Source organism: Lontra canadensis, unplaced genomic scaffold (genome assembly GCF_010015895.1).
Source record: "Lontra canadensis isolate GAN:19392208 unplaced genomic scaffold, GSC_riverotter_1.0 scaffold27, whole genome shotgun sequence".
Lineage (NCBI taxonomy): Eukaryota > Metazoa > Chordata > Mammalia > Carnivora > Mustelidae > Lontra > Lontra canadensis.
Genome location: NW_022631021.1, coordinates 3,673,803 through 3,695,094, shown reverse-complemented (window position 1 = coordinate 3,695,094; position 21,292 = coordinate 3,673,803). Strand labels below are relative to the sequence as shown.

The following is a 21,292-nucleotide window of genomic DNA, read 5'->3' as shown; positions in this document are numbered from 1 at the left end:
TTTAATAGAACTATTATAAAACAAGGGTTTTTATAAAATTGAACTGCTACAGAAGTTGTAGAACTAATCTTAAGTTTCCTTTCTGTAGAACTAATCTTAAGTTTCCAGCGCATTCTCCAACTAGAATTCCAAAAGGTGGAGACGATCACTTTCTATGGGCTTAGCTCCCGCATATCAGATGTGCAGTAAATGTTCACTGAAGCATCTGTTCTATTAACATGAAATAATCATAATTACGACTTTGTCATATTTTCAGCAGTTAAATTCGGGAAATGCCTGGTCGGAGATGCAAACAGACAAACTACTTTGTAGTTCAGGACAATTTCACCTCCAGAAGATTGCCCATAAGCGACTTCATCACGGACCAGAATAATGAGAAAATTAATCTCATGTGTAATTCTCATGTTGAGAAAATAAGCACATCATCTGGAACAAGCTCATTTTCATGTTATCTTACATAAATTAAAGATAATTGTCTTTAATTTTTCTTTTCAAAATACTTCGTTCTGGCCCAGGGCAATCTCCGTCTTCAACATTTATAATCTGATCTCCTCTTTCTCTGATAGTGTTGACCAAATTCTTGGAAAAGGGCAAATCACATCAGATAAGAAGAGCCGGGAGAAAATAACAGCAGAACACGAGACCCCCGATGACCTCAGTATGCTCGGCCGGGTGGTCAAGGTGGAGAAGCAGGTATGATCCAACTGGAGTGGCTAACTTTTCCATCCAAATTTTTTTTTAATCAAAAATTAGGTTATTTGGGGTGCCTGGGTGGCTCAGTGGGTTAATGCCTCTGCCTTCAGCTCAGGTCACGATCCCAAGGTCCTGGGATCGAGCTCCTCATCAGGCTCTCTGCTCAGCGGGGAACCTGCTTCCTCCTCTCTCTCTGCCTACTTGTGATCTCTGTCTGTCAAATAAATAAAAATATTTTTAAAAAATTAGGTCATTTGATGTATTTTAGTGATTAAAAATTTTTTAGGATTTTATTTATTTATTTGATACAGAGAGGGACCGAGGGAGAAGCAGACTCCCTGCTGAGCAGGGAGCCCAATGTAAGGCTCAATCCTGGGACCCTGGGATCTTGACCTGAGCTGAAGGTAGATGCTTAACCGACTGAGTCACCCAGGTGCCCCAGTGATTATTAATATATTTTAAAAGAAGAAAATCAAGAAAGAGTGAATGCAACTACATTTTTTATACATAGACAGTGTTCTCTAAAACACTTGGATTTCCAAGTAAGGAATGAACAATTTCATCTCATCAATGAATATGTGAACTAGAAGCAACTATAGACTTTCCACAGTAAAATAACAGATCTATTTTTCGTATGTGTTTTGGTGACTGTCACTGTCTCTCTTTTTCACTCTTTTGTAAAAAAAACAAAACAAAACCTCAGTTATTAGCCCTGAAGCTGTATCTTCTCATACAAAGATAATTGTCCAAACCAAGAAACAGAGTCTTAACTAACTATAGAGAACACCCGGATGGTTACCAGAGGGGAGGTAGGGGGTGGGGATTTAAATAGGTGAAGGGGATTAAAGAATATACTTATTATATGAGGACCGAGTACCTTATGAAATTGCAGAGTCACTCTATTGTACACCTGAAACTAATATAACACTTCTGTTAACTACACTGGAATTAAAATTAAAAACTTAATTTAAAAAAAAAAGGCAGTTGTCCAGAAATCAAATTGCTCCCCCAATCCAATCAAAAATATCTCAAGTATTAATCTGAAGCATTTTATACCTTTGTTAATTAATTATTAATTGTTAAGCATTTTCTACCTTTATTTTTAAATTCAGAATCACCTACATTGATATTTAAGGTCTTGATTTCATCAGAGGAGTTCCTCGCTAGACTGCCATAGAGTCTCAGAATCATTTCTTGGAGGAGGGTTGGCAAAGGCAACTTGATTGGGCCGGGGGTCTTGCGGCTGCTTTTGTAAAGCACTTATATGGTTTTTTGAGAACATCAATTGTCCATTTTAAGTTAAGGGGGAGGGGTATTGAGGGGAGATTATGCAGAGGCTGAAGCTCACCTCTCCCTCTAATTATCCCTTGCCCACCCACCCCCCAAATACACCGCTAGACCTACATGCTGCAGTGGCTCTAGAAACGAAGCCCACTCTTCCAACAGGTTATAACTCAAATGTGACCATTTCCCCCACCCTTAGGTACAGTCCATCGAGTCCAAGCTGGACTGCCTGCTCGATATATATCAACAGGTCCTCCGAAAAGGCTCTGCCTCCGCCCTCACTTTGGCCTCATTCCAGATCCCACCTTTTGAATGTGAACAGACATCTGACTATCAGAGCCCCGTGGATAGCAAAGACCTGTCCAGTTCCGCGCAGAACAGCGGCTGCTTATCCAGATCGGCGAGCGCCAACATCTCTCGAGGCCTGCAGTTCATCCTGACGCCAAATGAGTTCAGCGCTCAGACTTTCTACGCGCTTAGCCCTACTATGCACAGCCAAGCAACACAGGTGCCAATGAGTCAAAGTGACGGCTGCGCAGCGGCGGCCGCCAGCAACCTTGCAAACCAAATAAGCGTGGCCCCTAAGCCAGCAGCCCCAACAACTTTACAGATCCCACCTCCTCTCCCAGCCATCAAGCATCTGCCCAGGCCGGAGACCCTGCACCCGAACCCCGCAGGCTTACAGGAAAGCATTTCCGACGTCACCACCTGCCTTGTTGCCTCCAAGGAAAATGTTCAGGTTGCACAGTCAAATCTGACCAAGGACCGTTCTCTAAGGAAAAGCTTTGACATGGGGGGAGAGACTCTGTTATCTGTCCGCCCTGCGGTGCCCAAGGACTTGGGCAAATCTCTGTCGGTGCAAAACCTGATCAGGTCGACAGAGGAACTGAATATACAGCTTTCTGGGAGTGATTCAAGTGGCTCCAGAGGCAGCCAAGATTTTTACCCCAAATGGAGGGAATCCAAATTGTTTATAACTGATGAAGAGGTGGGTCCCGAAGAGACTGAGACAGACACGTTCGATGCCATGCCGCAGCCGGCCAGGGAAACCGCTTTCGCGTCGGACTCTCTAAGGACTGGAAGATCGCGATCATCTCAGAGCATTTGTAAGGCAGGAGAAAGCACGGAAGCCCTCAGCTTGCCTCATGTCAAACTGAAATAAGTTCTCCGTTTTCCTTCTAGCAAAGCAGTTCCTTTAGCCATACATATCGTTGCATGAACTATTTTGAAAGCCCTTCTAAAAAGTTGAAATTGCAAGAATCAGGAAGAACATGAAAGGCAGTTTATAAGCCCGTTATCTTTTAATTGCATGAAAATGCATGTTTAGGGATGGCTGAAATTCCAAGGTACATCAACATTAACCCACTCATTTAGTAACGTACCTTGCGTTTAAAATCCTGAGAAACCAAACACTGCTAACGCTATGGGGTGTGTGAAAATGTCAAGATTAGGTCACTTAGAAGATTTGACTCTTGTGTTTTGAAATTACGGGAGTAAACAACTTCAAATTTCAGGCATTTCTGCTTTGTGATTAAATACAAAATACGTTTTCAAAATTAGGCCATAATGTATATGTAAACACAATGGCTACCATCAACCGCTGCTAACAAGGTATCGAGTAAAGCAGAACTTGGGAATCATAGAAATGGCTGCTTCTTTCAAGATATCTGCCAACCCATTCCTATTCAGTCATTTTATTATTGATGTAATTTGAATGTCAATCTGTGTGCTTTTGGTGATTCAACGCTGTGGCAAGCAATTTTGCACATCTTTTCCATGTTGTCCTTTATGACGAGAATGTTCTTCAATTAGAACGCGTGCAAATAATGAAATTCAGGGCCAGTGGGGCAAACAGACTATCTGACACATGTGACTTCACAGGAACATAGTCCACAATGGCTGAATCAACTTAATACGCGGTCTACTTCTACACACGCGAGTACAATATTGATGAGTAGAAGGACCAGGGCTCTGGGGCTGATCTCTCTGCAATGGCGTCCCCCCACCCCCCAACCCCAGCTTGCCAGGACTGCCACAGGGAAGGGGGAAGTGTGAGAAACCATTCCCACTAAACTGGTAATACAGGCAGGATCCCCGGGAATTAGACATTTGGGTAAGACTGAGATGAGCACGGCTTGAAAAGAATCCAGACACAACACCAGGAAGTAGGTGAAGTTAACGAAAATAGCTTTGCCCTCAGAGGGCAATACGAGGGAGGAAAATCAAACCAAAATAGAAGAACTTGATCTTTTTAGAAAATGAATATTGCTAGGGAATTCGACTACCTAAACATCCCTTATTCTTATATATAAACGGAGAATTTTGCAACGTGTTTATTTTTTACTATGCCCTGAATGTTTTTTGCTATTAACCTAGTACGTTTTGCATATGGAAGGCTGTAACTAAACTTCCTTTACTTTTTTATACTGTAGCGAACGTTTTCTATGCTCCCCCAAGAATGTTGCCCCAAACCTCAAATTAGAGGTTCTGTTTCCTGGTGTGCACATTCACAGTTAGAAGCCAGGTACCCCCCAATAGGGTCTGCAGATCAGAAACACTTACATCATATAGCACAGCAGCAAGGACCCAAGGGAAGCAAAACCAGAGAGGCACTCACCAGAAAGCAAGCCCCGCCCACTGCTTGTTGGAAACCTGTCTAGTGTTCTCAGAACTTCAGCCAAGGTCATGGCATTCAAAAGGCAAGGGGGAGCCAGAGAGCCCTTCAGTTCAGTTCCAGTCCAGTCACAGAAGGACTTAGGGAAGGAAGAGGTTTTTTCCTTGGGACATAGTGCTCTTCCAAAAAAACCCTTCAGCGGCCAGGAAGACAAAGCAGGGATAGCAACTGGCTGTCCAAAGGCAGAAGGAGGCCCTGAAATCCACCCATCCTCCCCAACTGTCTCCCCCAACTGGTGGTCTCCAATCCCCAACCTTTCTCCTACCTTTCTTCTCCATTAACTTCTCAGTTCCCTGCCACTGTTTTGCTCCTGAACTTCGCCAGGCTTTACCCAGCTTCCATCCCCAAGTAAACCACTTCTCCGCTCTTCCTCAGATAGGCTTCTCAACCTTTAAAATCCTTGTCCCTTTTGATAAACACTGAAATTTTAAACGCCTCCTCTTCTCAACCCACCTGGATTCTAGCACACATCCCTGGAGTGTATCATTCAGCGTCTTCTTGGCTGCTGGGGACACGCAGAAGTTAGGGTCTAAATTTTACACTCCAGTCAAAAAAAAATTTTATCAAGCTTTTAAAGCAATGACTTTCGTTTTTGAAGCACAGAATTTTAGTAAATTATGAAATGCAATTTTTCACCTACTCTGTTTCCACTCAACCTGAACTTGTGATACACCCTCCCAAGGAGGTTGTACACCACACACACACGCACATGCGCACACACAAACACACACATCATTCCACTGGCTTAAAGCCAGACACCTGCCACGCACTTGGCAGGCTCTCTCCAATTATCAGTTGAGGAAGAGGAGGGAGGCAGCAACTTTCAGGTAGCACTGATTCCTGGATATTCCCTGTCCTGGATCGAACCCCACTGGCAGCAGGAATTCTGAATGTATTGGGGACCCCTCCTTAGGCCTCCGACACAGTATAGTTCATCCAGCATTGCGGAAGACTGAAGATTCAGAAACAAACCCCAAATGCATCACTGAGGTCTTAATCATAGCAAAATGTGATAAACCATGATGTGAAAAACTTTTATACATTGAAGCCATGACTATTTTGTGTCTATCTCTTACTCTAGCACAAAAACTCTTGGATGTTCAGAGATAGTTGTACTGTATGAAAACTGCAGGGTTTTGTCTGTTGTGTTACTCTCTACAGAGTTGAGAGGGGTCTCCCATTTACACTTAGTGAAGTCCCATTGGTCAAGGCCAAATGGTGTCTTGAAGCACAATTTAGCTGAGCACTGAGCAGCCACGTGCTTTCTCAGTTCAAGTTTGTCTGCCTTCAATATGTAGGGCTGATCAAGCTAATGCTTACTAGCAAACATCCCCTTATATGAGGTTGACTAAAAATATTGCTGTGTCTGGTCTAAATGTTTGCATATTGTTCAATTAAATTAATTATCTGTGGGTTGCCAGTTTTGTTTTAAGTAAGAGACACTTTATTGAGTTTTTAAGTCTTTATCTCCTGTTCAAAGGTGCCTTTCTCACCTCCCATTGACTCAGTGATTCTGAAAGTTCACAATTTGCAGGTGGAACAAGTCTAATAGAGAGGAGGAAATCAGGCACAGCGACTAATTCTCATGCCCATTGGCAAAGCAAAACCACAAGAAAGGATGAAACCTGAGCAACTAAAATTAATGGATCACTTCATCCAACCCGACTGAGAAAATGTCAGAAATATTAACTTATCTCCCCAGAAGCTGATATTTTTTGCCTTAAATGACATGGTTGTGTTTTTGCAAGAGAAACTTAATATAATTACGTGCATTTTAAGTGAGCAGTTCTAAAAGTCAAGTATGACAATACAGTTGTCTGTTCCTGAGAACAAATCAATCAGGAATTTCATACCCATCTCAAGCTATCATTGAAATGTAATCTCCTTTGCTCTCTTTTACTGGGCTCATTTGTTTTAAAGTAAAACATTAAAAAGATGTCTACAAACAGTGTGACTGTTTTTATCTGGAAGTAACTGGTTGGTTCTGAGCAGACTGCTCCCAGTCAATCAAACTGGCTGTGTACAGATTTGGGGCTGAAATACAAAGTTATCTTCCTGCAGGTCAGTGAAGAAATCCTTGGAAATTTGGGGAGGTGGAGATTTGCAAATGTTTTTGAGGGTGTATCATAAGAAAAATCAGTTCCATGTTAATCAAAACTCAGAAAGCAGCACAGGTGGGCTTTGTATTAATCCTAATAAAGGGGTGTAGTAAACAAGTAATAGGAAATCACTGGGTGCCCAGGCATGTGTGCCAACCTGCCACCCCTGGCTACTCAGAATTACCATGTTGAGCACCTAGCCAGCCCTACCTTACCCGGGGAGGACTTCTCCAAAAGGAATCTTTCCCTTCTTCACTAAGATAGCCCGTTCCTTCTGTTTTCCTAGTACTTTTACGCTAAGTATCCATGATTAATTCCAGTGGAATGTTAGGACTCTGGAATACAAAGTAACAAAGCACTAACAGAGGCACTTGAGACAAGAGGAAGAAGTGTGGGTGGGTGGTGTTATCCTGGAGGACAAGGTAAGGACTTCCCACCATGGCTCTAATGAGACCAAACATGTATGTGCCTAGAGATGAGTGAAAATAAGATTGGGTATGAAACATGCCTGCTTGACCAACTTGAAAGTGTAGATCACTTCCAAACACTTTTGAACTAGTTTATAGCACGATCTCTCACCTCCACCGTTTAAAAAGCAAAATATACTTATGACAACTATTCTACCTTAACCACTGATAGAAATAGGTTCCCATACTTTGAAGCGGCAACTTTTATTAGCCTGGCTTTAACTGCTTCAAAAATGTGGTGCAAGTAAAAATTGTGTTTTTATTAAATTTTCATTACAATAAGGCATCACTTTCTAGCCTACCTAATTGCAAATTATTGAAGCTCTTATACATTGTGTATAAGCTATAGATTTATGCACGGCCCTGGAAATTACAGCACCACAAAACTGGTAAATGGCAAATTTTTTTGTTCAAATAAATAAATAGAAAATCCAAAGGTACATCCGTATGACTTCTCTTTACCTGTTCACATGATTCATTATGTGTTCCCATGACTCATTCACATGATGCATTGGTGTGACTTCCTTCCTGGGTTGCCAGTCCTTGCCCATCCCTGTATCCCAAGGAACGAGGTCCTCGTGTGTCCCCTTGCTGCAGCTCTGGATGCCATGAGAACATTACACCAAACACACCCCAATCATAAACGCTTTTGAATATCTCTGAAACTCCTTACCTAAGCCTTCTGGACAATGATCCAGTACCACCGTCTGTTACCAGAGATCATACCACTGGCTTTGGTGGTGAAGAGTCCTCTGCCATTCCATGATGGGAAGACTAGTTCTTTTTTCCGTCCCCAAGCCACTGATTGCCCCCATGATTGGGTGGGGTCACTCCCATGCCCCTCATTCCCCTTTTCTGCTGCATCTCACTCTCACTCTTTCTCCTCATAAACATGAGTAGTCTTCCACGTTACCAGGAACCCTCAAGAACTTACCTTCCTCTTTATTTTACCCAACATCTCACTTTCCCATTAGAACCAAACTACTTACAAAATAAGGTGTTTCCATTCCCACAGCATCCATCCTCTAGCCAACTTGATAATCAGACCCATGCCCATTCAACAGCACAGAAAAACCACTCATCACTTCACCCATGACCTTCTAGAGAGCTGATTCAATGGATACATTCATCAGCATCCCCCTTGGCTTTTCTGAAGTAGTAGTTGACACCAAAGCTACTCTCAAAACTGCTTCCTAGTTTGTCTCCTACCCCTCTGAATTGATCATTATTTACTTTTCCAAGCTCCCTACTGCTCTTAATCCCTTAACTATTGATGTTTCCACAAATTCCATCACTGGCTTCTTCCCTTTTCTCCTCTCTCTTCACACTCTGCCCAAGGTTGTCTCATTTCTGACATCAACCATGGGATGATCCCACCCAGTCACGGATTCCACCCAGATCTCCCCCCCAAGCACCACCCAGAGTCACTCCAGATGCCTCACACCCAACTGAAAATACTTGAGAACAGGGACATCTCATCCCCACAACACTTCAGCCTCTCTCACCATGCTGTGCAGCAGGCACCCGATAATGTCTAGTGACAAAGTGTCTTGGTCTCTCTGATCCTTTATTCAGCTTTCAGCAACTTACAACCCCTAACTTCACAGGTCTTTCAAGTCAAGAAAAGAGGGATCATCAAGCCTCATCCACACAGTGAATTAAGCAGATTCAATCTGTTACTTCTTCCAAAGTACTCTTCCAAAGAAGCCTGGTAAGAAATTAATTAATGCCAAATAATGAGCAATCTATATTTCTACAGAACTGGGAGAAGCAACACCTCCCTAATCCCCCCCCCACCCCAGGCCTCAGCATCATTGGCTTATTCCTTCTCCATCCCTCAAATGTAATTGGCTCAGACCCGATAGTTGACACCTATTCCCAGACTTTCTCCATTCACCAGGAATACTGACTTCTCTCAAAAATTACTATAGGCTCCAAAGAAAATAGGGGGTCTAGTCTCCTTTCCCTTGTCCCTGAGCACATTCTTATTCCCCACATCTCTTTACATCCTACCAAGGCCAGGACTATAGCCAGAGCCAACCTACAGATTTTTTGGATCCCAGCCTTTAGAATAACAACCCATGTTTAGTGACTGCCCAGCATTGTGTCCATGCTTCCCAGGTATTTTGCCATTTAATCCTCACATTACCACAGGCACTATAACAGGATGTATTTAGCTGCAAGCATAAGAAAACCCTGGCTGAAACAACCTTAAATATAAGAATATTCTGTTGCAGGAATTCTTTTCCTTCAGTGCCAGCAGTTTCCGGTCATGCTGCTCTGAAGAATGAAGAGGTACACCAAAGTGGTGAGCAGCAAAGCAAAGTTTATTGAACTATAGTACAAAGCTCCCAAAGAAAGAGGGGACACAAGAAGGATACCACCAGAGTTTCTAAGTCTAGGGGTTTTTATGGGCTTGTTGGCAGGCTGTTGTAATCTGATTAACCCTGATAAGCCTATCATACAATCAGGTTTTTGTCATCTATCTACCACATTGGAAAGGGTGGAGGGCTCCTTCCAGCGTGGTGTACGATCCTTTTAACAATGGTTTCCTCTAAACGGGGCAGGGGCGGGAAGGATCCTGTCCCTGCCTGCTTTTCTTTCAACAATCCTTTATTAATTTTATTATCTAACAATTGAAATCCAAAGGTAGGCTGGCTGAGTACATTTTGCTCAATTACATCAAGGTTCCAGCTGTCCTCCCTCTCAGCAGGATACTATTGGTGGTTCCTCTCATCGTCCACAAGATGACTGCCAGAAGCTGTTGCTGCCCTAAAACCTCCTTGATCACATCTAACAGGAGAGCGGATGAGGCAGGGAGCTCTCCACTCAAGTATGAAATATAAATCTTTTCCTGACTCTTAACTAGACTAACACAGGTCACATGATCATTCCTGAGCCTGGAGTAGTCACTGTAAGGTTTTACAGGCGAGATACACATGACACCAGGGGAGATAGGTGCAAGGCAAGGTTTATTAAAGGCGCCCTCGGGCGAGGTTCTGAGACTCAGGAGAGGAGAGTCGGGAAGTCGCACTGGGGAAGGGGTTGAGTGAGCTTTTATTGGGCCAAGGCAGAGCGGGGGCTCATAACCGTATTTAGTAAGGTTAGAGGTTGGGGGTTGGAAAGTCCCAAAGTGGCTGATTTCTGTTTCTCGCATAAGTTTCAGTTTACTCAAGGTGACGTGTCCTTGACAGATGTCCTTCTGGCGGGAATGTCTGGGGTAGGGGGAAGGCGGCCATTTTATTGTTCCTCCTGCATTCCCAGGGCCGCCAACCTAACAGTCACTAAGTATCTGCCCTCTGGTCAATCAGAACTCCTCTTTTGGAAAAAGGGAGGAGAGATCCACAAAACCATAGTTCTATTGGAAGAACAGTGAAATGTAGGCATATATATAGATAGATAGAGAGAGAGATTTTTTTTTATTTTTTTACTATACCTATATAGTTACAGGTAGTTACTATTAGATGAGAAAACTAATGCACTGAGAGATTAGTAACTTGCTGAAAATCATAAAGCTGTTTAGTGGTAGAGTTAGGATTTAAATACATATAGTCTCACTCCAGTATTTGAGATACTAACTTCTGCGTTATTAATATGGGAGTTGTGCCCATACAGACAGCTCTAGTGATCTCTAGTGAAATGGATTTAGAGATCAGAATTACAGTCCCAAGAAGGCAGAATGTTAATTTGATAATTCTTAGTATGAAACTTAATTGAGGAAGAAAACAGTTTTTTACAATTGTCTTTTTTTTTTAAAGATTTTATTTATTTATTTGACAGAGATCACAAGTAGGCAGAGAGGCAGGCAGAGAGACAGAGAGAGGAGGAAGCAGGCTCCCTGCTAAGCAGAGACCCTGATGCAGGGCTTGATCCCAGGACACTGGGATCATGACCCGAGCTAAAGGCAGAGGCTTTAACCCACTGAGCCACCCAGGCACCCCTGCAATTGTCTTAAAAAAAAAAAAAAAGAGGTTTCCCTCTACTTTTTGAGTCATTAATCTTTCAATTATCAATTAAGAAGTAAGCATAGGGGCGCCTGGGTGGCTCAGTGGGTTAAAGCCTCTGCCTTCGGCTCAGGTAATGATCGCATGGTCCTGGGATTGAGACCCCCATCGGGCTCTGCTCAGCAGGGAGCCTGCTTCCCCCCTCTCTCTCGTGCCTGCTTCTCTGCCTACTTCTGATCTCTGTCAAATAAATAAATAAGTATTAAAAAAAGAAGAAGAAGAAGAAGAAGAAGAAGTAAGCATAATACTCCCTTTGTGAATAGTATGGTTTTCTTCCATCCAGACTCATGAGTATTTTTCTACCATGAGCGTGATCTTACCGTTTGTGTATAACTGGCCAAAAACCATGAAATTAAAAAATCTTGCTAGTTTTAAAACATATTCCAAATTCAACCACTTCCTAGCACTTTCACCACTTGTCCTGTCATCGGGGCACTCTCTTCTCTCACCTGCAAGGAAAGGCCTCATTTTGAGACACAGGTTGCTAGAGGAGAAGCTTGAACAGGAAGAGTTCAAGTGAGGACATGTTTAGCTTGCCATCATCATGGCTTGGCAGATCCAAGTGTGAATCTGACATTCGGGAAAGTTCTAGAAAGATATTTAGGAAGTCTTACTATCCATTTATTCATACCTTAAGGGACTTCAGGGTCTTTTGCTCCCAGAACACACTGTCACCACCCCAAACTTCTAGCAATCAGGGACAATGCCTGGGGACCTAAGGCTCGCCAGGCTGCCTGGGTGCCTACTTCACCCAGCAACTGGAGTAGAACTAGTGTCTGTCTCCATCTAGACCCTCCTCCCAACCACCCACCCACAGCCCACCCCCCCTACACACACATACACATTGCTTCTCTCATTTGCCTGCCTTTTAAAATCCAGGGGAATGCTGGGGAGGGTCCTTTCTTTTCTAGAAACCCCTGTCTTCATTCACCCCAGAGCAGCCTGACCAAGCTCCAGATGTGAGAAAAGCAGCTCGTGGAAGAGCTGTCTTTTCTGTTTCATGCTCCAGTGCTGGGCAGCATCTCCAGGAGGCAGCACAGGTGGCCAGCTCCTCGGGGATCGGCAGGTCTCAGTGCCAGACCAGTTAGAAGCCCCTCCTGGACCAGATAAGCTTATCCAAAGGAAAGAAGACAGCACAGAGACATTTTCACATTGGATATCTTCACCTGTCGAACACTTTTTATATTTAGAAGACATGTCTCAGACATATGCCTAGAAGGTCTGAGAGGAACAAGATTGGGTCACAAATTCAAACTTTTATCCATGCCATTTCTCACCAAAGCAAAACCTCCCCTCACCTCCTAATTGCCCAGGGGTATCAGTCCTTTATTACTAATAGAGGGAAATCTAAGGGGATCTAGGATAAGCTGCCATCTTGTATAGGAAGCCTGGGAAAGCCTCAGAGAGGGTCCCGCCTGCCCTGGCAGGCAGATTTGGACCCGGTGAATAGCTGTGTGCAGTGGGGAGGCTGCCAGGCTCTCTTTGGTCAGGGGCGGGCTCCGGACCAGCTGCAGCATCTTGAGGCCTGTGAAGACAGTGCCCTGGTGAGGCAGACTCACAACTGGAACCCCAGGGCAGGCAAGGACTCCTAAAGAGACATCAAAGGGGGTTACCCCAACCCCGGCCTTCCGGGCTGCCCCATCCACACCTCCCGGCCACCTTCCTGTAACTGACAGCAGGCCACAAAGATGGCTGTGGCTCCAGGCACTCTCTTCAAGGACTCATGGGAGCACTTAGATTTCCAGCCACCCCCGCGATTCCTGAAGAAACCAAGATGCCCCACAGCTCCACAATTCAGCCAAGGGCAGCTAACTTGAGCCTGCTGGTCAGAGTTCCAGCTCCCCAGGCTCTAGATCATATCGAACAGTAACCGCCTTGTCTCAGGTGATCCGACTACAGTGACTCAGGCGTGGCCTGCGTCTGTGAACCAGCTCTCCTGCTGAGTCAGGGTGTGGCTGTGCTCCTTGATGCGATGAAGGTCTGCATCAGGGTGGCCGGCAACCAGAGATGGGATTCATGAACCTCCACCCCTGGGGGCCAGGGGTGGTGCTGGGGGGTGCTCTGACACAGATGGGGGTGGGAAAGTAAAGGAAGGTTGGAAACTGAGGCGGAGGTGTGGGCAGTGGCCACGTACCAAAGATGCGCTCCTCCTGGTCCTCTTCCGTGTAAAACACCAGTGGAAGGTTAAAGTTCTCAGACAGAGTCCACCATGGTTTCTCGCTGCAAGCCCTCCTTTCCAGAACTGGTTCTACCTGATTCAGAATAGACAAGCTCAATCACCCTGTCAAAAAAGAACTTGGGGTCACGTGGGTGGCTCAGTGGGTTAAAGCCTCTGCCTTCTGCTCCAGTCATGATCCTGGGATCCTGGAATCGAGCTCCACATGGGGGGGGTCTCTGCTCAGCGGGGAGCCAGCTTCTCCCTCTCTCCATCTCTGCCTGCCTCTCTACCTACTTGTGATCTCTGTCTGTCAAATAAATAAATAAAACCTTAAAAAAAAAAAAACTCTGAAGAAGTCAGGGTAGACCCAGAATCTGTGCTAAATATTGGCATCTGAACAACCCCACGTCTTGGACAGCCTCAGGGAGGGGTGGCCTATGCCTACAGATCCTTTCAGTAAAATCCATTCCAAGTAATTGTCTAGTCTGAACTTAATCCCTTCAGGCTAAATTGAATTATCTCATCAGTGCTTGCCCAAGAATCCAAAATTATCTTCATTCTAATTTCAAAAGATTTTGGAGCAAATCTACTGGCGTGAGCCAGGGCAGGGTTTGAGGGATGGAAAGTACTGGAACATGTAGGTTCCAAAATGGCCACCCTAGATTTGGGCCGGCACTGTTTTAGTTTGTTCACACCACAAAATATTCTAGACCAGGGTGGTTTAAAAACAAGAAGCACTTATTTCTCACAGTTTTGGAAGCTGGGAAGTCCAAGATCACGGCACTGGCAGATTTGGTATCTGGGGAGATCTTCCTCGTTCGTGGACAGCCTTCTTGCTGTGTCCTTACATGGCTGCATGTCTGAAGCACTTAAGCTTTCTGGGCTTTTACAAAGACATTAATCACGTGAATGAGGAGGAACCCTCCTAAAGACCTCACCTCCTGATACCATCACCTTGGGGGTTGGGAATTCAATATGTGATTTTGGGGGGCATGCAAATGTTCAGACCATAGCAGTTACTACCAGCCAACCAGTGATGGCACATGTGTAGTCAGACAAAGTTGAACTTACTTGATATGCTGCTTCAGGAGACAGGCAATAAGCCTCTTTATAGGGATGAGTTGTGGGGAGCCTATTACAGGGTTTGGCTGGGTGATTCTAAGGACTGTTTAGAGGAGCAGAGGCCAGTTTTGTACAAAGGGGGCAATTTGGTGATTATCTTGGCAATTTTTAGGTAGGAGGCAGGACGATTAATGTGGTCTTGATTGAAGTGTCCTTGTCCCTGTCTGCTTTAAACATGGTTATAGAGTAAATGGCCTTAATGGCCTTTCTATATCTTGTTGCATCACAATTGCTGAGTGGTCTTTCCTGGTAAAAGTATCTGCAAGAGTTGTTTCTGTGTGGTAGACAACATTAGAGTTTATCTGCCAACTTCCGGGGCAGGTTCCTAGGGCTGTTTTTTTACTTTTCAATCTCGCCTTTTGGCCAAAGGACATTGGCCAGCCCTGAGGACATCCATCTGCCTGGTTCAGATACATGCCATTGTCAGAATCCATTGATCGCAGGCTATTTGGAGAACACCGTCCGCATTTGCCCTGCAGTTAGTCTCACATGAGCCTTTTGTTACCAGATGAGAAACTGAACCACTTAAAAATAGAATGACTGCACAGTTGCATATAAGACTGGACAGGATACATGGGTCAACTAGAATACGTAATTACTGGAAACAAATTGGTCATTAGTCCTGTTAATAAGTTGCCAAGGAAAGAGCCAAAACCGGGCCATGACATCAGGTCCCCAAATCCATCTGAATCTGTTATAGAGAGCCCGATAGTCATTCTTTTAACTTAACTACCAACTCTTCTACCTAACCAATAGTGTTTTAGGTCAGTGCTGCAGGCAGTGTTTGCTATAAAACAAAGTTCTTACCTAGCCAAGAAAAAAACAAAGATTATTTAATCATTTATAACCACCATTTAATTTAAACTTTAACCAGTTTGTTGGGTGTCCAGAGGAGAGGTAGTGTCACTTGTGACTTCTGCTAGGGTCAAAGACAAATTTTATACCAGCTTTTCTTGCTGTATTATTCCTACTATTGGAAATGGAGCACCCTGAGTATACATGAAGAGGGAGTCAGTTCTCTGTCCTGGGAACTCTCCTGAATAGTCCATGCTTCCCTTATTTAGGTCTCTGAGTATTTTTCTGAGAGAAACGGTTTCCTATAGGAGTAGATGTTATAAACATTGCAAATTCTCTAAATGTTACTCCATGTACAAAAGATAGGTTTGACTTTGGAAAACAGTGTGGAGGTTCCTCAAAAAACTGAAAATAGAGCTACCCTATGACCCAGCGATTGCTCTACTGGGTATATATCCTAAAGATACAAACGTGGTGCTCCGAAGGGGCATGTGCACCCGAATGTTTATAGCAGCAATGTCCACAATACCCAAACAATAGAAAGAACCTAGATGTCCATCAACAGATGAATGGATAAAGAAGATGTGGTATATATACACAATGGAATACTATGCAGCCATCAAAAGAAATGAAATCTTGCCATTCGTGACAACACGGATGGAACTAGAGGGTATTATGCTTAGCCAAATAAGTCAATCGGAGAAAGGCAACTATCATATGATCTCCCTGATAAGAGGAAGTGGAGATGCAACATGGGGGGCTTGGGGAGTAGGAAAAGAAAAAATGAAAGAAGATGGGATCGGGAGGGAGACAAACCATAAAAGACTCAATCTCAAAAAACAGACTGAGGGTTGCTGGGGGGGTGGGGACGGGAGAGGGTGGTGGAGATATGGACATTGGGGAGGGTATGTGCTATGGTGAGTGCTGTGAAATGTGTAAACCTGGTGATTCACAGACCTGTACCCCTGGGGATAAAAATACATTATATGTTTATTAAAAAAATTTAAAATTTAAGAAAAAGATAGGTTTGTGTAATAAGGTACACATAAAATGAAGTAGCTTACTGTCACACAAATTGAATGGGGAGTACAAGTATCATTGATCCCAATGAAAGCAGGACACTCATTAATCCCCTGATATGTAAAGATTCCTGGAGTGGAGGCTGGGGAAATCACTGAATATAACAGACTAATACAGCAAGGAAATCCTCAATATTTGTGTCTTTTCCCATAAGCTTGCTTGTGTCAGCATAAATATTTTGTTGTTTTTTTTTTTTGAAAGATTTTATTTATTTGACAGAGAGAGATACAGTGAGAGAAGAAACACAAGCAGGGGGAGTGGGAAAGGGAAAAGCAGGTCTCCCGCTGAGAAGGGAGCCCGGTGGGGCTCGATCCCAAGACTCCGGGATCATGAATTGAGCCGAAGGCAGATGCTTAATGACTGAGCCACCCAGGCGCCCCTCAGCATAAGTATTTTGTATTAAGCTTAAGTATTTTGGGTTCAGTGTCCAATTTTGATAGAACTGAAGGTTAGGATTTAATACTGAGTAAGATTCAAATTCCAGAAGAGACCCGCAGAAGAAAATTTATCTTTTGAAGTATGAAAGGAACAGCTATTACATTTTTGTTAGTCAAACCAGGTGGAGAATGAAAAATGCATTAATCAGTTAGATTTAGAATAATAGCTATAGTCTTAAAACACACACACACACACATTTTGCCTTTCTTCAAGGGGCACAGAAATATTAGAGGATTAGGATTAAAAATGTAGGGGCACCTGGGTGGCTCAGTGGGCTAAAGCCTCTGCCTTCGGCTCAGGTCATGATCCCGGAGTCCTGGGATCGAGTCCCACAACAAGCTCTCTGCTGGGTAGGGAGCCTGCTTCCTCCTGTCTTTCTCTCTGCTTGCCTCTCTGCCTACTTGTGATCGCTGTCTGTCAAATAAACAAATAAAATCTTTAAAAAGAAAAAAAAAGATTAAAAATGTAGATATGTGGGGGCACCTGGGTGGCTCAGTCAGTTAAGCATCCGACTCTAGATCTCAGCTCAGGTCTTGATCTCAGGGTCCTGACTTCAAGCCCTGTGTTGGTCTCCATGCTAGGTGTGGCTCCTACTTTAAAAAAAAAAAAAAGAATTACAAATTTTTTGTTCACCTCCAGGGGGCACCAAAGTATAATGATCAGTAGAGCAAATGAAAGAAAGAGGGTAGATACCAAAAAAATTATCTTGTTTTACTGTCTGGAGTCGAAATTCTCCACATCATCATTGGTTCGATCTGAAGTTCTTGGTTTGGTAGTCTTCTTCCAAAGATCAGTTATTCCTAGAAGATACGTAAAGAATCCTTTATGATTTCCCAGTGAAACCCTTTCAATTGAGGCCACAGGTAGTGTTTCCCTGATTTTTGCAAGATAATCTCTTTCAAAACACTTAATCTCCAGGTTTCCAATCATACAGAGGCTGTTTGGGTGAATATTTGGGGAAGACTTTTATACTTACTGATGATAAAGCTGGGCACAGTAAATGGATCCTTTGTAATACTTAGAATTGTAAGTTTGCAGTTATAAATTACTAGATTATTACTTTCCTGAGGTTCCTGATATGGCCTTTTCATAAAGGACATTTTGGAGCTGCTCTTTAGCAACAACCCCAGTGAAATGTGTACCCCACATCACCAAAGAAATCAGCTCAATGTCCTTAGATCCAGAATACCAATCAAGCAATTTACCATCAGAACTTTGGCTATCCTTCAGGAATACCCTCAATCCACCTTGAAAATAAACAATAGCTGCACATACACCATCACTGCGGCCAAATGCTTTGGTCAATGCTCGTTTAGCATAGTGGTAAGCTAAGGTATTTCCTTGGAATTCTGGGCCATCACGCTTTGAAGTAGCCTTCTTCGGATGGCCAAATATATATTTCTCAGATATATTTGGTCTTCATCCACAGTTCCTAAAGGTGCTCAGAACCATAAAAGTGAAATGGGTGCCTTGTTAATAATGAAGGTGACTTCTGGACCCCATCCAAGGGTAGGTTCTAGTTGCCAGGAAGACCAACCATGTGAATGAAAGTGTTGGATCTTCCAATCCCACCCCCTCCACCTGGAATCTCTGGGGAGGGAAAGGGGGCTAGAGGTTGAATCAGCCAATGACTTAGCCAGTTATCACTATGTGATGAAGCTTCCATAAAAACCCAAATGGAGAGCTTTTGGTCCTTTTTTTTTGCCCTGACAGCTTCTACACTTGCGGAACTAGAAATTTCCTACATGCTACTGACCACACTTGCGGAACTAGAAATTTCCTACGTGCTACTGACCCAGGCCTCAAGTTCCATGAGAACAGAATCTCTTTGGTTAAGGATCTCAACAAAAGTATCTCTTCACCTGGCTGTTGGTTTGTATTCTTTATCACATCCTTTAATAAACTGGTAAATGTGTTTTCCCTGAGTTATGTGAGCCACTCTAGCAAGTTAATCAAACCTAAGGAGGATGTCTTTGGAACCTCCAATCTGTAAGGGGCCTGTCAGAAGCATAGGTAACAGCCTGGGGCTTGCTACTGGCATCTGAAATGGGGTGGTGGGGGGAACAGTCTTGTGAGACTGAATCCTTGACCTGTAGGATTTGAGCCTCTCTCCTGGTTTGAGCCTATCTCCTGGTGGATGCATCAGAGCTGAGTTGGACACCCTGCTGGTGTCCAAGAATTGTGTCGTGTTGGGGGGAACTCACCCCCCACACCGAGACTGGAATTTGGTCCAAGAACTCTAAGAGTCACCAGTCTGCAGAATTTTCTTTTTTAAAATCAATGTGTTGACAGTTATTGTGTCAATCTATATAATGATCAAGGGTTGTTGTTTTTTTTTCACTCTAGAAGTATGCAATCATTTTATTATAATTAAGCTAGAAAAACTCAATGTTTATTTTGATTTGTCAGTTTTTTATATTCTAGTTTGGGAACCAAAAAGATTTCCTGTTTGAATTACTCGAAATTTAAGAATGTCAAGCAAATTTGAATATTTCTGTTCTTTCTGGGCACCTGGGAGACTCAGTCTCTTAAGCATCTGCCTTCAGCTCAGGTCATGATCTTGGGGTGTTGGGATCAAGCCTCCTCATCCAGCTCCCTGCTCAGCAGGGAGTCTGCTTCTCCCTCTGTCCTTCCTTGTGCTCTCTCTCTCTATCTCAAGTAAATAAATAAAATCTTTAAAATATGTGTGTGTGTGTGTGTGTGTGTGTGTGTGTGTGTGTGTATTTCTGTTCTTTCCTTTATAAATGAAAAGAGCAAAAAAGAAAAGACAAGATATCTTAGAGGTACGATTATTTTTTATTCGGGGCCTGAATTTCAGGGGTGGGGGGAAAGAAGGTACTTAAACAAGAGTGCTAGTGGTTGAAATAGCAGGCAATGTACGGATTTAAGGTGTTTGAGGTGAATTTTGAAGATAGAGCCAGCAGGATTTTCTAACTTAATGGTTTTAGGCAGGTGGCTCAAAAAAATGTTTTGTTTTGTTTTGTTTTAATTTGAAACTGATCACTGCCCTCCTGTTTTCCCACTCGTGCACCAGCTGCAACGTGAGTCTACCCCCTCCCTGCCCGCCACCCGCGCCGCTCAGGCCCCCGCACCTCCCCTCAGCCTGGGGGGGAGGGCTCAGAACCCTGAAGGGATGTGTGTGGGGTGGAAAAGGCCAGCTGAGACCAGCTGGGGCACTGGAAAACCTCCCCACCCCCTTCTTGCGCTGCAGGCTTCAAGTCGGAGAGCGGAGGCGGGCCGCGCAAGGAACGCGCTGGAGGCTGCCACCCGCACCACCTCCTGGGCCTCCCTCCACGTGAGATGGCCAGACCGTGGCGAGGCTATCTTTGCTGTGTCTACTTACTCGAATCCGCCCCCGAGATTTTCTTTTTGACACGCTTGGGTTGTAGTGTGCCGACCCTAGGAATAAAATAGCCAGTTATTACCTTTCCACTTGCTGCCGGTTCTGTAGGCAGCAAGGGGTGGTACCTGGGTGTAAGCTCCCGCGCTGTCTTCCCTGCTCCATCTTAAAGTGAGCCTTCCTATATTTATTTCCTCAGGTGGGAGGAGACTGAAGCAGGGGGAGGGAGCCCCGGGGGCCTGGTGTGAATCTCCTGCAAAAGCGCTTGGCACAGCGCCGGAGACAAAGTCCGGAGTGTCCCCACGTTCTGGCCCCTTCTTTCCTCCTCTCCTCCGTCCCCCATGCCCGATCACAACCTCTCCCCTCCCACAGCGCTGTCTCCTGCACCCTCCTCTCCTCTTAAGCACGCACAGGGCTCCGTTCTCCTCCCCAAGAGGATTGCCTTTCCTCCGAACGCAGGGGTGGGGTGAAGAAAGAAGGCGAGGACACACCCGGCACTGAAATGAGGGTAAGTACAGCAACTGCACTGAATAAGCGCCAGCCTGCTCGCCATCGCCGTCGGAGGGGAAGCACAGAGTTGGACGTGATCGCCTTGCAAGAGACTTTAACTCTCGCTCTTGAGTCCTTCAGACGGGACAAAATTATGCAACAACCCAAACCACCTTCAAGTGCTTACTTGCTGTTGCTTTGAAAGGCAACGATCTGACTTTTCGTGTTTCTTTCTGTCCTGTGAGCCTATTTGGTGTTGCACGACGTTTGTTAATGAATGTGTTCGTGCCTGAACTTTGAAGAGTTTCTTTAAAAATAGATTATTACTTTCCTGAGGTTCTCAGGTATGGCCTTTATTTGGAAGGTGGATGGGGGTGGGTGGGTGGGCAAAGGATTTTTCAAAACATTTGTAAGTGATGCCATATTACCAGGAGGCTTCCATTTCTATTTTGAGAAAGTTAACATTCTCTTTAGCTTTGTACACAGGGTGATTTTCACTTTCTCAATTATCGACCCTTTGGTGAAATAAAGCAACTGTTTTACTTTTGTGGTGAGGATTTAAAAAAAAAAACAGATCAGATACAATGTAGAAAAATTATTTTGGGGAAAGAACCAATTTTTTCATGCAAAATTACACAAATAATATTAT

The 21,292-nt window shown here is 44.0% G+C and overlaps 1 protein-coding gene and 1 long non-coding RNA gene across 5 annotated transcripts in view; one reads left to right on the top strand and one right to left on the bottom strand.

Moving 5' to 3' along the window:
* KCNQ5 (potassium voltage-gated channel subfamily Q member 5) overlaps positions 1-6,597 on the top strand; it is a 523,469-nt gene extending 516,872 nt beyond the window's left edge. For all 4 annotated transcript variants that reach the window (XM_032864363.1, XM_032864365.1, XM_032864364.1 and 1 more), the window contains 2 exons: positions 567-693; positions 2,177-6,597. In XM_032864363.1, coding sequence (XP_032720254.1) covers positions 567-693; positions 2,177-3,139 — 1,090 coding nt within the window. In that variant the 3' untranslated portion in view covers positions 3,140-6,597. The remainder of the gene's footprint in view (positions 1-566; positions 694-2,176) is intronic.
* Positions 6,598-17,524: 10,927 nt separating this feature from the next.
* LOC116871623 lies at positions 17,525-20,311 on the bottom strand. Its single transcript, XR_004383452.1, has 3 exons — positions 20,283-20,311; positions 20,158-20,213; positions 17,525-17,614 (listed from the first exon to the last, which is right to left on the bottom strand). It is a non-coding gene; the product is annotated as an uncharacterized LOC116871623 (long non-coding RNA).
* Positions 20,312-21,292: the final 981 nt, after the last annotated feature.